General features: G+C 36.5%; 1 protein-coding gene across 2 annotated transcripts in view; it reads right to left on the minus strand.

The window, feature by feature from the left end:
- LOC114355219 (tyrosine-protein phosphatase Lar) overlaps nucleotides 1-13,999 on the minus strand; it is a 139,692-nt gene that overhangs the window by 58,098 nt on the left and 67,595 nt on the right. For both annotated transcript variants that reach the window (XM_028307928.1, XM_028307929.1), the window contains exon 4: nucleotides 1,042-1,236. In XM_028307928.1, coding sequence (XP_028163729.1) covers nucleotides 1,042-1,236 — 195 coding nt within the window. The remainder of the gene's footprint in view (nucleotides 1-1,041; nucleotides 1,237-13,999) is intronic.

Raw genomic sequence — 13,999 nt, forward strand, 5'->3', positions numbered from 1 at the left:
AATCTAGTAAATCCAGTCTGGGTATAATGGAAAGTGACGTAAATTGAATGTTATTTTATAATCTCTAGGCAAGGGATTAGAACCTAGAATCAATGCGGCTTAAGTGAAAAGTTTTAAGTGCTGTTTTCAACAAAAATTACGTATTTTATCAGAGTCAGAAAATTATGGATTTTTAGTGGTGTCTAGGTACTGTATTTCAAAGATTACCAGAAGAAACTGCATACTTTTTTAAAATTTGATGTATTTGGATATTTCTTATAGCGTACATAAAAGCAAGGAATAAAAAGAAGTAACCGAGATTGTAACCAATCAAATTGATAGCCTCATTTTGTTGAAGTCGGTAAAAATGAAATAACTGCACAGTAGTTTTCGGGACAATAATATTTTCTAGTTCAGTTATATTTCCAGTCCTAAATAAGAGTAAGATCCTATCATATTTTCCTGTCTAATATTCAAAATAATCAATACTTAGGGCCCTCGCACACGGCGACAGCATCGCTACTAACGCGTGTTAGTCGTATTTGCAACGCTCTACAGAAGTGATGCCAACGCGCTACTAACGCGCTACAGCAGCGCGACTACATCGCTACAAAAAGTCGCCGTGGGCATGGGCCCTTAGCAAGATATAAGAATAAAATTATAATAAAAACAAACTTTTTTAGAAACTAGCTTTATTCTGAAATGCAGTTGTACTAAAATGAAAAAAATAATTGTATGCTATGTTCAAGTAATTTCGAAAGCTTGTATCGCGCATGGAATTTATTCTTCTTTTTTCTGTTTGCGCTCAAAAAGACAAATCCAACGAACCCAAATTCGATGCGATTCTGCCGTTTCGTTTAGGAGTTCCTATGGCCACCTCCTGACTCCATCATCAGACTAGCTCAATGGTACCATAACATTGCATTGTCATCGTACTTACATAAGTATACCAAATTTCAGCTCAATCGGTTGAGGAGAACTGGTCTTAATTTCAGTTGCAAGATTTGTCCCACACATACTAACAAGTGAAGTCAGTATAAAGCTTGTAAAAACACAACTTACCATGCATCTTATCGTTCAGCAGCGCGTATCTCGGGTTCGAAGCGACGTCCAGGGGCAAGGAGTTCCACAGCCACTTCACCCTGGGTGTGGGGGTCCCGCTGGCCTGGCAGGGCAGGGTGGCCGTGTGGCCCACCTCGACCACCATGGTGGAAGATGGCGGCACGATTGAAGGGAATCCAGGGGGCGTTTTGTCAGCTGCAAAGAAAGGGAGAAGGTTAATGATGAAGTCAAGGTATAGTTCTTGCAATTCACGATGGCGAATGAGTTTTACATGTGTGGTGCCTCGCTACTGTTCATTTTTCAAAAGTTTTGACAGACATTACACTATCGTTATGTGCGTGTACACGTACACACACAAGTAAAGCTCACTCGCCTTCGTGACTAGCAAGAACTATAACATAAGATTAATTCAAAGACTTGTATGTACCTATAGTTAATGGTGTATCAGACAGACTATACAATTTTGTTGCGACATTGCATTTAGTTACTTATTACAGCTGCTTATGATGCAGGTAATCAGCTTGATGACTACTAAGTAACTTATTAACTACTACTAAACAGACTGTGCTGAATTGAGATAGGTATTGCTCCTAAGTTGTTGGGTAGTGTTGAGTATCAGCAACTCACTTAGTCGATTGTTACCGAGAGAGCGAGTCGACTCTTGTCTCATCATCCTAATGAAGAGACAGAGACAGGCAGAGTGAGATTGTTATTTACATATGTATTTTGTCTACACAATTTGAAGATATTTTAGGTAACCAGCGATTGCCTAATAGGTACTTCTTACTTACGTCTTTGGACAGAGTTTTTTTAAGTAGGTAAATTATTCCAAAAAAAAATGAACGAATTTAAAAATCTCAAAACGTATGAAAAAAAAATAGAGATATCTGTTTGAAAATCAGTTAATTACATGAATAAATTAGGATTATCTTCCCAAATTCCCCATGTTTCCCCTTTCTCTCGCAGACAATTGCCGCAACTTTTACCTGACATTAACTCCCTTCGCAGACTATTTACCCAAATTGAAGGCAGAAATCTTGCGGAAATCTCAAAACGCCCGTAAAATTTTGAATAGTGAAAATGTTAATTCGCTAAATGAAATTCTCCCCGGTCTTTCGGGCAGACTGAACGAAATTTGATTAAGTTACACGGCTGACATTATTTCTCTGAGATTCGGAGTTGTTTCGTTTTGCGAGTGAGCGAGAGTAGGGATGTGTGTGATAAGATTCGGGGATAATCGATGGTGGTATGGCCATCGATTCCGTTTTTAAATTGAAAAGCTATTATTTTAATTAAAATTTGCAGATGTATACCTACATTCATTGATTATTTGGTGTCAAATAAATAACATATTTACATTGAATTTGATATAAAATAAAATAATAATATTCTAATTTTGATTAGCGGAATGCATTTCTTGAATGTACCAGAAAAGTTTTGCTGGCAACAGTAGAGTCCTCTCTTACATTTTATATTTAAATTGCAGCGCCCAACAGGGTCCATAATTATCTGTATTAACACATTGTAACACCTGTATTACTATTATGGAAGCAATAAACGTATTGAGTATTGAGTATTGAAAAAAAAACCTTGGCTTGCGTAAGAAAAATATAACCAAAAATAACAACCGGTCGATGAAATAATGTGCTTTGCATTTACGGTAGGTATGGCAAGATATTGCAAGATTAAGTATTGCTTAACTTTTTTATTTCTCATGGTGTCGGTTGACGTGCATCCTTAGCATCGATATTTACTATCGACAAAGCTATCTACGTATTAGATCGCCATCACATCCCTAGTGCGAGCGAGACCGTTGTTCTGCTTGAGATTACTTTGTGAACTTTTGGAGGTACCAAATTTATTGCCTTGTAAAACTCGGCCCGATTAATTGAATAAACAGTGGGTTTGTCTGTTTGTAGATAAGGACGAATTGCGGCGAACCGTAGCTTATTAAATGTTCCCTTTTTTACTCGTCGCCAACTGAGACGACGGCAAATCTTGTGTAGTTGTATTAAGGTAGATATTCCAACAAAAAATGTGTAGTCTAATGTGCTGTCGTCTGTACAGTAAATGGCTACTTCATACTTTATTGCCAGTGCCTTTGTCAACCGCTTTAAACCATCTAATTCTTAGACAGTAGAATTAATAAAGCAACCATTTTTCTTTCTTTAAAATTCTTTTCGTACCTAATTTTGTTCTATTGTTGCTTTTAATTCTTAATAATCTGTAGTGGCTTTGAGATGCTAAATGTCCTCATTTGTCTGATTTATCATAAAGTAGATTAAGCGTTATGGTAATCGTATACCCTTTGGCCTATGTCATTTAAAAAAAAGTGCATTGATGTGGATTAATAATTTTTTCCTCTCCTTTTAATTTATACAGGGTGTTAGGTAAATGGGTATATGAGCCGACACTAGCCCATGTTAACATGGTCATATAAATGGTATGGCGAAGTCAGAAAATTTATATCTTCATTTTAATTATTTTAATTTTCATACAAATCGGATTTTATAAAATTTATTTTGTATGAAAATAAAAAAATATTAAATGATGATATCAAATTTATATGACCATGTTAACATGGGCTAGTGTCGGCTCATATACCCATTTACCTAACACCCTGTATTTTGATTATTGAGAAAACATTGTTAAGATCTTTTTGCGAGGACAACTAGGCAGAATGATTTATGACCCCTACTTGCCGGTGTCTGGTGTTTTAAAAGAAAAACTTAGGAGCACAGTAACGGAATATAGGAGCAAAGTTGCCATGATTTCATAGGCCATGATTGCGAGCTGGCTGGCATGGTTAGTTTTCTTTTTTTGTTCACCGACGTAAAACAATTTTGACAGATGTCAAAAGTTTGCGCGGCAAATCTAGGCTGTATGATTTATGCCTTTGCTTTAATTCAACCTTCTTGAAGCAAAATAAAAAAAAAGCTTTTGTCGATTGATAAAAAGTAAAAACCATACCATTGTAAAATAAACTCTAAACAATGCATACAATTAAAGTCTATAATTGGGTAAGAGTACAAGCTAAGTCATGCTAAGGGCGACCCGGGTGGCCCCGAGGGCGGCACATTAATAATAATTACGTGCACAAGATATACCGATACAGCGGTAACAAGATTTGCACATAACTTAATTGTAAGTTATGAAACGCACGCTGGACTATTTGGGGTTAAACAATTTTATTTGTAGTTAAGGATTTGATGATCTTAGTATAATAGTTTTAAATATTGTTTTACAGTGTTTCTAATAATTAATTCGAAAGTCAAAAACTTTTTTCTTCGCTATTTTTTATACATTTTTATGGCAACGGAATTACATGTATTCCAGTTTCATAATACGCTTTGAAAGCACGAAAAATTGGTTTTATTAAATGTCATATTTTCCAATATAACAGTATCATAATCTCATTCGAAACACTATTATAGTGAATTATTTATTTATTCCGACCTGTTGGTCGAGTTCATTTGATGAAATACATTTTTTTTTTTTTTTTTTTTTGTTGAAGTGTCCACATTAATTCATATTAAGTTTGTAATTCAATGGCATTAAATCAACAAAACCAATCAAAAACAAAATACTGAAAATATCAAAAGCAGTGTGTGCACATCATCAATCGTACCGATTCTCAGCTCAAATTGTGACACTAAAAACATTTTTATAGGAAACGAGTTATAAAATATACCTACAAATTGCTTTCCTAAAGGCAAGTCAAAGAATATACAGTAGTTGGTTGCGGATTCCGGTGGCGCCGCCGTTGCCATGGCAACGAGGCGCACACACCGTATGCACACAGCCTACTTTATCGTACGCAATCCGATTATCACAGATTGTTTTTGCTATGACCTTTGTGTGGGTTAACATAAGAGAGATTTTCCGTTTTCCTGAAGTTCTGAAATTTTTGGACAAATATGGCACATCCACAGGCATTTATAACAAGCTGGGTCAGTTTTTATTTATATATTTGACTATTGTAAGCACTAATTTAAACAGGTTTTAACGCGATACGCGGATAGGTAACATTGAAATATTACCTGTATTTGCCTGAGTTTCGACCGAGTTAATTCAATTATGCAACGCGAAAATTTAAAATTTATTATTGTAAGCACTATTTTTAACAATCCATGCAAATAAATAAATTTTGACTCTGACTACAGCGCAGCCTTTGTAGTACAAAAAAGGTAAGTTGTAACTCAGCCTTAGACACCTTTTACGACATTCACAGGAAGAGTGGGAGTGGTCTTTATCTACTTTCCTGGAACCATACGGCCAACATTGACCATGGAAAGACTGGGAGCTTTATTGTATAAAAGCATACCAACCGTGTTGAGATCCTCCTCCTTTTTGAAGTCGGTTAAAAATGAAAATATAGGAAACAACAACCCGCTTCATTTTACATTTTGTACCAGATCCTAACTCGATTATATGTCGAGTTCGAGACAATGTCGTGTTGATGTGATATGACAGCCATTGCTGAGACGACATCTCGCGCCGAAACTGGCGAAACAAAGAGCAATCACGATACAACTTTGATACTTTTTCAATTCCGACTTCTAGATTGGATTCAGGAATAAATACGGCTGGTGTTTCTTTCATGAGATCGCTTGCGACAAATGATAGGACTAGTAATGTATTTACAACAATACTTAGTGAAATGAGATAAATAAATTAATGACTTCTACTCACAAGGTGGACCGACGACCTTATAAAGGGAGCAGGAAGACGCTGAATGCAGGCCGTTACCAATCAGACAATATGAAATAATTCAGGGAGGCTTATGTTCAGCAATGGCTGAAAGATGAAACCTATCGTAGGTTGGTAAATTGGTTAGCAAATGATTGGCCATAACGTGCACAAATCAAAAAAAAAATATTCATCTCTATTTCTGAAACACAATTCCATAGCTGAAACCTATTTAACAAACAGATTTTAAGACTAAGCAGTTCCGGCTGTGTCAGTCAGAACTAAAGGTTTTATTACAAGATTTCCGCAACTAAACCAGGATTTTCCTTTCCCAGCACTATTCCTCCTTCGCAAAAGCGTAACCACTTAGGTCCGCCGCAAACCGGTTTCAACCGGAAAATTTTCTTCGCTACAAAGGCTGTAAGGTGGAAAATAAAAGCAGGCGGCGACTCGGCAGTAACTAGTATTACAATATATTACAATCACGCTCGGACGCCGCTGCGTAATTAATATCAAGTTTGTGATAAATATACGAAAGCACGCCACCTCTATTGCCGGTTAAGCGGTTTTAAACCGTATTCAAAAGACTGAAAAGTTCAACTGCAGTTGAAGTGAAGAGAGATGCACCGGGTTTTCATGCCATTTTGCCCTTTGGTGATCTATGAAATATGGAAATAGTTTTAAGGAAACTATTTTTCCTTGAGTTTAATGGCGTACAGTTGTTTGGTAATTTGGTGACGGGGCTATTTTCTGAGTATAAATAATAATAATGCTTCCCGTTGTTACTAATATTTGTATCTTGAATAAAGTTATTCAAGATTTATTATACCAATCAATATGCAAATTGAGAACAGAACTTAGAATTACCATACAAAGTATTTTTTACAATTTGTGCCAGAACATCGGACTTAAGAGATACCATTATGACGTTACATGTTTTAATCAATATATGTATTTTCTGTAGAAACAAGATAGAGATTTCGGAAACACAAAAAGATACGTACTTGTCGTTTATATCCGCACATGAAAATTAATTATAAATCAAGATTAAACTAGCTATTAATAATAATGATTACAGATTTTCTTACCTCTCCAGAGGTGAAGTTTCAAATAAAAAAATTATAATAAAAAAACTTTTTTAAAGACAAGCTTTATCTAAATGCAGATGTACTAAAACGAAAAAAATAATTGTATGCTTGGTTCAAAGAATTTCAAAACCTTGTATCGCGCATGGAATTTATTCCTTTTTTTTCTGTTTGCGCTACAAGCTTTCGAAATTCTTTGAACCAAGCATACAATTATTTTTTTCGTTTTAGTACATCTACATTTAGATAAAGCTTGACTTTAAAAAAGTTTTTTTATTATAATTTTATTTTACACTTTTTAGTTGTATCTCAATCTCTGGGTAATTATTTAGCACCAAAGTGCTCGAGAAGTCAAATCCAACGAACCCAAACTCGATAAGATTCCGGCGTTAGGAGTTCCTATGGCCACCTCCTGACTCCATCATCAGGACCCTGGACATCATCTAGCACTAAACTGATCGCAAAGAAAAATCCAACGAACCCAAACTCGATGAGTTTCTGCCGTTTCGTTTAGGAGTTCCTATGGCCACCTCCCTAATCCATCATCATGACCCTGGACATCATCTAGAACTAAATTGCTCGAAAAGACAAATCCAACGAACCCAAACTCGATGCGATTCCGCCGTTTCGTTTAGGAGTTCCTATGGCCATCTCCTGACTCCATCATCAGACCAACTCAATGGTACCATAACATTGCATTGTCATCGTATTTACATAAGTATACCAAATTTCAGCTCAATCAGTTGAGGAGAAGTGGTCTTAAATTCAGTTGCAAGATTTGTCCCACACATACTAACAAGTGAAGTCAATATAAAGCTTGTAATAATAAAATATGGTCCACATCTGTATCGTGTACACAGAAGGCTTTTACTAAGACGTAATCTAAAGGGCTTTCAAATCTCAGCGTCAAACCAGGCCCTTTGACATTAAGAGGAATGAGATCAATAATGGCGGTGGTCGTTTGTCGAGATCCGTTGGAAGATGGACGACTAGATAGTGATGTAGCGAATGTCAGATTTTTGCGCGAATGCGAATGTGGTTGCGAATTTTTGACTCCAATACTCGCGAATGCGACCACGTGTCCTTTTTGTTTGTCAAATTCATCCCTAAATATGCACATCATTTCTTGCGAATGCGAATATCAAAACATTTTTGCGAATATTCGCGAGTACGAACATCCCTGCTAGAGACGTCTATAAATGTGGAACGGTAGATGTCTTTGTTGACTTTCCGTAACTGTGTTACTTTTTGATAGTGCTGACAGAATTTCAATCATAGTGAGGAATTTAGTTTTATGACATTTGTGCGAAATGGACAAGGTTGTAGCTAAATGGTTTCTGAAACAAAAGTCTTGAAATTTAATTCTTCTATGGGACACGCAAACTGTAATAAATGCTTTGTACAACTTTGTACAGTAGCTCAAAGTTGAGTAGCACATACAAGTGCAACTTACAGTTGTTCGAAAAGAGAGCTGATTAAATACGTGCTTCGTAGGGAAAATGGTCTACAGATCGATTGAACCATGTCAGACACTTATAAGTCTGACACCAATAATTTTAACAAACCAAGAAAAACAATTGAACCACGATAGCCGAACGTTGATGGGGTCGGACCTTGGGGTCGGACTGGACAACTCGTCATCCGTGGAACGCGGATTCGAACCCAACTGACGCTCGACTATTGTCGAATCCAACTCGGATGGGCAGCGTTCGGGAAGCTTCGCCATATACTCATGTCCGAAATACCGCAATGTCTCAAGACAAAAGTGTTCGAGCAGTGTGTGTTGCCGGTGTTGATATATGGATCCGAAACGTGGTCGCTTACTATGGGCCTCATAAGAAGGCTCAAGGTCACCCAAAGGGCGATGGAGCGGGCTATGCTCGGAGTTTCCCTGCGTGATCGAATCAGAAATGAGGAGATCCGTAGGAGAACCAAAGTAACCGACATAGCTCGCAGAATTGCTAAAATCAAGTGGCAGTGGGCGGGGCACATAGCTCGTAGAGACGATGGCCGTTGGGGCAGGAAAGTTCTCGAGTGGCGACCACGGGCTGGAAGACGTAGCGTGGGCAGGCCTCCTACTAGGTGGACCGACGATCTGGTAAAGGTCGCGGGAAGAGCCTGGATGCGGGCAGTGCAGGACCGTTCATTGTGGAAAACCTTGGAGGAGGCCTTTGTCCAGCAGTGGACGTCATTTGGCTGAAACAACAACAACAACAAATAAAAATTAGTCTTCGTAATTTGTCTTTTGAGGTTCTTAACAAAGTCTTGCGTTAAAAGGTATCTTGATTACACGATTATCTTCGATAAAGGCGGTTTAATTAACATTGCTAACACACTTAAACCTTGGGGTTCAAAGAACGTTATTATTTTGTATTTTCGTACAAAAATGCCTTTCAATTAACGCCGGCTAGTTAATTAGCGAGGTAATGGAGTCAACAAATTATTTTCGCGTGATCATGCGTTTTTACTGTTTGCCAGGGATGTTATGGATATGAAGTTTCGGTTACGGATATTAGAATATTATACCGGTTACGGTTACGGATATGAAATCATTTCAGATTATCCAAAAGTTTCGAATAATTTCGGTTACGGATATTAGAAATTTCAATGTGTAAAATTCAAATAGCAAGATGCTGCGCGACCCGCACAGCCACTTTATGTAAGTACTATGACGGCACCTATAACACAGGTAAAACAGGGAATGCCAGACAAGTAACAAATATTGAAAAATATTAAGATTTGGACTCCGCCTTTATCCGAAACTATCCGAAACTTTTGAATCGGTTTCGGTTACGGATATCCATAACATCCCTGCTGTTTGCTATTTGGAAATTAACCTTGATAATGAGTGGAGGAATGTTTTGGAAAATTAAATAGGTATTTTAGTTGAGTTTTTGGAATCTTGGTTTGGTTTTGACCTTATGAATGTACAGGCTTAACTATTACTGTTCCTGGAAGTACGGATCAAATGGGATCATACCCGACCTTTTTAACTCTATGTATGTAAAAAGTTATATTTCAAAACGTTTGAAAATTAGGACAGATTTTAGATCAAACAAAAAATCATTAATAATGAAAGGTTTACTTCATACTCATAGGTACTTATTTGATTTTCACCTGGCTTGGTGGTTTGTGAAATGGACTACAATATAACCGTAGTTGCGAGTTTAGTTCCCGCTGGAGGTCTATGTGATAAAAACGATTACCTGGCTATTTCTCATCGCCACGGTTCTCATCGTCACCTTCGTGGCGAATTTTATTTCTAAGTTATTTCAACTTTTTGTAAACAAAAATTGTAGCGCTTGATGTGAAGATTGTATTCTCAGTAAATCAGTCAAATAGTGAGTCTCGTTTGGAAGCTTTAACGTTTTGAATTTTTTGATGCCACGAAAGTGATTCTGTACTTCACAGCATTAATTTTTCAAACTTTACTACTGTAAATGACTCTTAAGTGTTTATAAAACATATATTTTGTCTTATTTTCATAGATAAATAGTAATNTTTTTTCGTATTATTTTTGCTTCTATTACGATAAAATTTATTTTGTATGTAGCTAAATAGATATTTTATCATCTGATTTCAAAGTTATTGTTCTAACTTATACCGTTTATGAACTATTATTGTGTGACCATCAAATTTGAGTGTAAATGAGAAGTACCCACCTATTTTCATAAATAATGGTTATTTAGTCGATAAGCTCTCCTTATTCTAAAATTAAATTACACAATTTAACATTTGCTAAATTGCTTGCCAGTCTTGCTACCAATAGTCAAGGCCAAACTGAAAGCTCTAATAAAAATAGCCTACATTAAACAATTAATCGCTGTATAAAATTTCCAATTACTAAGCAACTGATTGACGTTTTCATTTACGAACTTTAATTACAATTTAACTTGATTACAGCAAAACCAATTGCAGAAGACAATGAAGTTGGTTTTCAATTGATTTAACAAATTGGCGGGTGTAACAACACGCCGAAACTATTTTAATTTATTTGGGCTCTGTTTTAAATAAATCTGGCAAGGACAATTGGTGGTATTTTAAAGCGAACAGAAGTCATGATAATGATAATTGATTCTCTACATAATTTGATAATATGAAGAGAGCAAAAATGAAATGCCGCCGTATTGCGTTGCGTTTGTTTGAAAGTGACATCTTATTTTTTTGTTTTTTTAATTTACTTTTATCCTGTCCTTGACAATGATGATCATTGTAAGATTGTGATGTTGTACGTTAATCAGATTACACATATTTGTTGGAACGTCTCATCTATTACAACTACATTAAGTTGGGCAGTGTTTAGCTTGAGGTGCTGTCCTCATTTTTCGGCTTGATGTGCTTTCGTCTGTAAAGCGCGCTTCGGGAACAAAGTACCTTACCGCAGTGGTTCTCAATAAAAACCTGCTTGATATTGCTAAGGCACTACGCATGTGTTGACTCTTCTGTCAAGTCAATAAAGAAAGAAGGAAGAAAGAAAGACAAATCTTTAAAAATAAATGTACAATGCACAATGATACTGAAAAAGTTTCCACTCACCATGGTGTCGTGGCATCTAGTAGATAATGTCACGCACGACCCTGGTCTTCCGTGGACAACCAAACAAGCAAGAGTTGATTTGGATCATGTGAACTCTTGGTGCAGATATAGACACTACCCCCCCTTACTAATAAAAAGTTAAACACTTGTTGAACACTGTTTTAAAATGGCATTTCCATACTAACTCACTTTAAAATACTGTTTAACGAGCGTGTAAGTTTTATTAATAAGCGTGTACCTGTAAGTGTCCAGTACGATGAAGGATCGCTGTTCATATGGACAAAGCCACACATACCTACTCCTATCTAAAGAGTTATGTTAGGTTAGGTAAGCATAAACAATATTCGCACCGAGTCAGAAAATTGTTTACACTATCTATGCTACTTTGAACCGTACCTGAACCCCTAAGAATGACAAACAGAGGGTGCACTTGCAGAGGTGCAGTAATTGCAGTGTAATTAGCTGCTCAAACAGCGAACAAGCCCTGCAATGTTTTTAATAAGCAGACAACGTGCATTAGTTAAAATGCAGCGCTTTAAGAGTTCATTTGCAATTTTGTTGCAGTAATCGAAAACGGTTTTGTAAATATTTGCCAGAGCTAAGTCTGGTGTAATAGAATGAGTTTGTGTTAAAACGCTTGGGAATGAAGAAAAGGTTTCGTTGCTAAAAACTCTGCGGTCTAGTTGCACTTTTTGGACTCATTTAATCAAATCGTATAACTTGCAACCTTAATAAACTCGAGATAAAGTAAGTACTGGGAAAATTGAAGGGAAACGACCTGAAAGCTGATTATAACCGTTTATTTAAGAAGTCTTTAACATGTTCAAGTTCAACCGAGGAGTTTTCCATTTATTCCAAGGTCATTTCGATATTATACATTATCGGTATTTTCCATCATCATTAGACAGCAGTATGTATGAAAAGGTTCTCACATAATTATTATAATGATACAACTGACGAAAATGGAAATTGAGTAAAAAAAATTCAGAACATTATCATAATATTTAACAAGGGCAAATAATGATAGTGCTATAAAGGATTTTTGCTTCCACAAATGGCTTCCTACTACACAATTGCAAAACAGAAGTCTGTCCTGTAAAATTAATTAAATTACATATATGTCCCAAAGACTAGACTAATAATATTTCAGAACTAGCGCCCATATTCACAAACGATGCTTGCTTAATTGAAGCAGCAAATCGAACGCACAGAGTTGAATAGAGCTCTGTGATTGGTTATTGATTGAGTGATTGGTTCTATATCACCCAGTGCGTCCACGCGCACTGTGAGATCTTATAGTAATGTTTGTGAATACGGACGTAAGTTTATTTTTAGCACTTTCAGAGTCCACACGCATGACCTTACAAATGTAGTGTTTTTTTTGGCCTTTTTCTCCACATTACTTAAAAAAAAGTTGATCAGTTTGCCGTTCCCCGTCATTACGCAGTCGCCCAGCAACCGGCAGTATCAAGGACTCTACATTATCCAATTTAGTCGAGTGACACACAAAAGCAATGACTCGCACATCAATCGTGCCCTCCAAAAATTGAGTTATACTTCGTGGGGCCATGGGTTTTGGGAGTCTTAGGACGTTTTAGGGACAAGAATCGTTAAGAGCCCTTCAGTTAAGATTTTCACGACATAAATAAAAATATGATGGTTTGAGACTTCATTACTTCTTTTTTAGTTTTTAGAAAAAAATATGAAGATTTCTGAAAAGTATTCTAATAATGAACGCTTATGATCCAATTTTGGGAGTAATTTCAAAATAATGTATTTGCCATACAAGTTTTACGGTTAGTAAGAATTTATCTAACCACGCGGACGTTACGACTAGAGCATAGCCGCTTTTGTAATACCACGAAAACGCAGCATAAATCGTAGTTACCATCTCAAATCTACACGAAGCTGGTGTGAATAGAATACAATACCTAGAAAACTAGATGCTAGAACAAGAGCTGTGCCGGGAATATCCGTCTAAACCGTGATTTGTGGTCGCCCCAGCTATACTCGTCTTTACGAAAACATCGTCTAAATGTGTTTCCTTTTGATATATCATGAGCGAAATGTGCTTTTCTGATACGTTAAAGGATATGGAGAAAGATTTGGAAAGAACAATGATTGTATTTGGAGTAAACGAATTTTTCTTTTGTTTTATATGTGATTTTGACGCACAGTTGGGTCACTAATGGCAGGGCCACGTGGTGTGTAAAAGAGCAATGCAGGGGCAGTGTCGTCAGACACATTTTGTGATCTGAAAATGAGCGATGCAATGCATGTGAAACCACAGCGTAACCCAAATTTGAGAAAAATTGAGGAAAACAAAAACGTATCATGATAATAGAAGGCAACTGATACCTTTTGATTTTATTTTGCAATCACAGTTTTATCTAGATCGATACTATGCCATTATGTTGTGATACCAGCTGAATTAATTTTAGTTTTAGACTTAAATGATAGTCACATGACGAAAAACTTCATGAGAAACCTATTTTCTTAAAATTTTTAGTGACGAATCGATATCTCAACTATTATTTTCATACCAGAAAAATAAGAATGATGAAACATTGTAAGACATAATATCTAAGCTTAACTTACACGCTGTGTTCTGCGGTTATTGGACTCAGCCTGAGCCTTTAATACAGGTG

Source organism: Ostrinia furnacalis, unplaced genomic scaffold (genome assembly GCF_004193835.3).
Source record: "Ostrinia furnacalis isolate ACB-3 unplaced genomic scaffold, ASM419383v2 OfSCF2377, whole genome shotgun sequence".
Lineage (NCBI taxonomy): Eukaryota > Metazoa > Arthropoda > Insecta > Lepidoptera > Crambidae > Ostrinia > Ostrinia furnacalis.